This window comes from Sebastes umbrosus, chromosome 12, assembly GCF_015220745.1.
Source record: "Sebastes umbrosus isolate fSebUmb1 chromosome 12, fSebUmb1.pri, whole genome shotgun sequence".
NCBI classification, from domain to species: Eukaryota; Metazoa; Chordata; class Actinopteri; order Perciformes; family Sebastidae; genus Sebastes; species Sebastes umbrosus.
Genome location: NC_051280.1, coordinates 22,821,847 through 22,824,662, shown reverse-complemented (window position 1 = coordinate 22,824,662; position 2,816 = coordinate 22,821,847). Strand labels below are relative to the sequence as shown.

The window sequence follows — 2,816 nt, the reverse complement described above, 5'->3', positions numbered from 1 at the left end:
TATATATATATAATATATATACACACAAAAAAATATACTTTTGATTTGGTTTAAAGTACAGGAAGTACTTGTTATCTTGAATCAATTGTCCAGGTGCCAACGTCTCTAACGTATCCAATGTGGGGTTTAAAGGTCTTATTGATAACATCTTTATGTAGACAAATATATAAAAAAAATATAATAATAATAAATCTACAGAGCCTTTAGAAAGATGCTGAATAAAAGTATGGCTTTTCCTGAAAAAGATTATTATGATTGTGAATTAATCATTTTAATAATTTTTGCAGGTACAAAAACGTTTTGTTTATATCTGTGGAAGATATCTGACGTTTGGTTCCTACATCTAACAAGGCTTGTGAGCCAGTAGTATAACGACGTTGGTATCACGGGGTATCTCTGGGTCGTCAGTTAGTGTGGAAAAAACGGATAAATGGTTGAGATTGACGGTAAGTGTCTGGCAACGTCTTGTTGTGAAGTAAATGCAATGGAACGGGGAGGGAGAACGCAATATTTAGTAACTGAATGTTATCAATAGCACCTTTAAGTCTTGTACAGTTAGAGAAATGTAAACATTTTTACACATTTTAAAAGATGCGTTTAATAGAGTTGAATTATGGGAAGTGTAGGATCCAGTGTTTTTAGAATTTGACCCATGGAGACTAAAAAGTCAAGATATCTCGCAATCTTGTAATATTGTGACCTTGCATTGATAGTTTTTTTTTGCATTTAATTAGACAAACTTCACAAAAAAGCTGAGGAATTACTGACAATAAATAAACGCTCATAAATAATCATCAAAAGCTTTATTACAGTGCAGTTTGAGGGCTGCAAATAAACTTCTACAATTATACAGAGAATAAATTATATTAACACAAAATAAACAACAATTTCCATTTCAATTTGAGTGATGTTATTTTTTTCCCTGCAGTATGGGATGTAATAAATAGTTATTTTTATGAAATATGATCAAGTATCTATAATGTGAAGTGTTTGCTAGAATGCTACATCATTGGAAATATAGCAAATCATTCTTCTCAAGGATAAGGCAACTTAGTAAAGGTTCCTTTAAACAACAGATCAGAACATTTTAAGACAATATTTTTATTGTATGACAAGTAGGGAGCTACATCTAGCAAAACTGGATCAACTCTTTCATGCTGCATCCTTTCTCGCAGCAAATATCAGATATTTTCCCAGTAGCTCGTCTCATCCGAGAGGACATGGGGTACCAGTGAGGAACCAAGGTGGAGACACCCTTCTCCCCGTCAGACTCTGTAGAGATGTGGTCCATCTCTGCAGCCTGGAGCTCCTCTGCGGAGGCGGCCTGGTTCCCTGTGCAGAAGAGGTGGAAAAGACATCTGGGATTTAGAGAAAGCCCTGGACATTTGTGGTTTTGTGCTTGAAAGTTCTTGTGAAATTAAGCGAATAAAAAGGTTATTATGTAGAGCCAGGTCAGGGGTCAGATATTCAAAAAGTTCCTACATGTTCCTACATCTCAGACCCGTCTCTAAATGTTTAAAATGTAAAATATTTCTCATGTCTATCCACAAAGCAGAAGTTTTAAGCATGCAATGGCTCTAAATCAATGCATCTGATGTCTGAAAAAAGTTCTTACAGTAGGAGGTGTATTGATGCTGCCCATGTGCTACGTCCGGGATGCTTCTCCTCAGCCGAGAGTTACCGCAGGACGACACGGCCAGACGTATCAGCTCTCTCCCACACATCTGAATCCTCTCCTGTGCATGGACCACGCACACTGCAGCCACCAGCACCACCATCAGAGACACCAGACACTTAGCGGCAGACATTGTGCAATTGTTATTGCTCCTCAGTTGGTCAGAGTGGATGAGAGGTGAGGTTATGACTTATGAGGGGCTTGAGGGGGTTTATATAGTCACCGTGTGGTTTCAAAAATGCTGAGGCCACAGAGTCTTCGAAAATATGTATTCAGCCTTGGTGAAGCCTTCTCCTCAAGGCTGAAATTCTCATTGAGATAAAAACCTGGTCTGACAGTGATCTACGGCTCCATCTTAAAAACATCAGCGGTATTAAGCGAGAAGTTTTGGTGAGTTGTTTTGGCCATTAAGAAACATTGTACTGCACTTTGGAACCCAACAGAGGTCTGAGGTTGTTCATTAAGTAGAAGTAAAAAGCAGTTCAGATGCTAATAATAAACTGTGCTTATAGATTTTAATGTCATTTTAGCGTTCTTAATTTCATTTCATTGACATCCTTCCAAAACTCCTGTTTTGCTCACAGCAAAGCGTCATAATTCATGTTATTGCAGTGAACCATTTTCCTTGAATATGAGTTGCTTTTGCACCTTATCTCGACATATCTTGAGGGACGGCAGCTAATTGGAACGGAGCGCGACGGGCGAAGAGATGTCAAGGATATTGACGCAACCACATGGTCACCCTAGGACGTACTGTATGTTGCTTGATCACGCCAGAGATGACTGTTTCATATTTCCAGCACTGATGAAAAATATGACAGGTGGCACTTTAACGTCATAAATGTACTTCTGGCTGTGCTTGGCATTTTAACCTCTAATGACGATATCCTTCGCTGGTAAGCAGTGATCGGTTCATTGAATTCTTATTCTGTATTTCTTGTAGAAGGTGTCATTCAAGTTAGTGCAGCCACATATTATAATTGATTTGGATCATCACAATACTGGCTGTACCACTGACTTCATAATTGTGATGGTCACAGCCACACAGTGTAATCCTCATTAGTTTGCCATCTACAATGTGCAGTCAACCACACCTAAACAATTAACATCACATAATTGGGTTTGATTTGGAATCTGTTTA

At 38.4% G+C, this 2,816-nt stretch overlaps 1 protein-coding gene across 1 annotated transcript; it reads right to left on the bottom strand.

Moving 5' to 3' along the window:
- Positions 1-786: 786 nt before the first annotated feature.
- On the bottom strand, positions 787-1,876 carry LOC119498000 (insulin-like peptide INSL5). The gene is made up of 2 exons (XM_037786467.1): positions 1,616-1,876; positions 787-1,332 (listed from the first exon to the last, which is right to left on the bottom strand). Exons 1-2 carry the CDS (start codon positions 1,806-1,808, stop codon positions 1,130-1,132), a joined length of 396 nt encoding a protein of 131 aa, XP_037642395.1. The 5' UTR covers positions 1,809-1,876; the 3' UTR covers positions 787-1,129.
- Between the last annotated feature and the right edge of the window lie 940 nt (positions 1,877-2,816).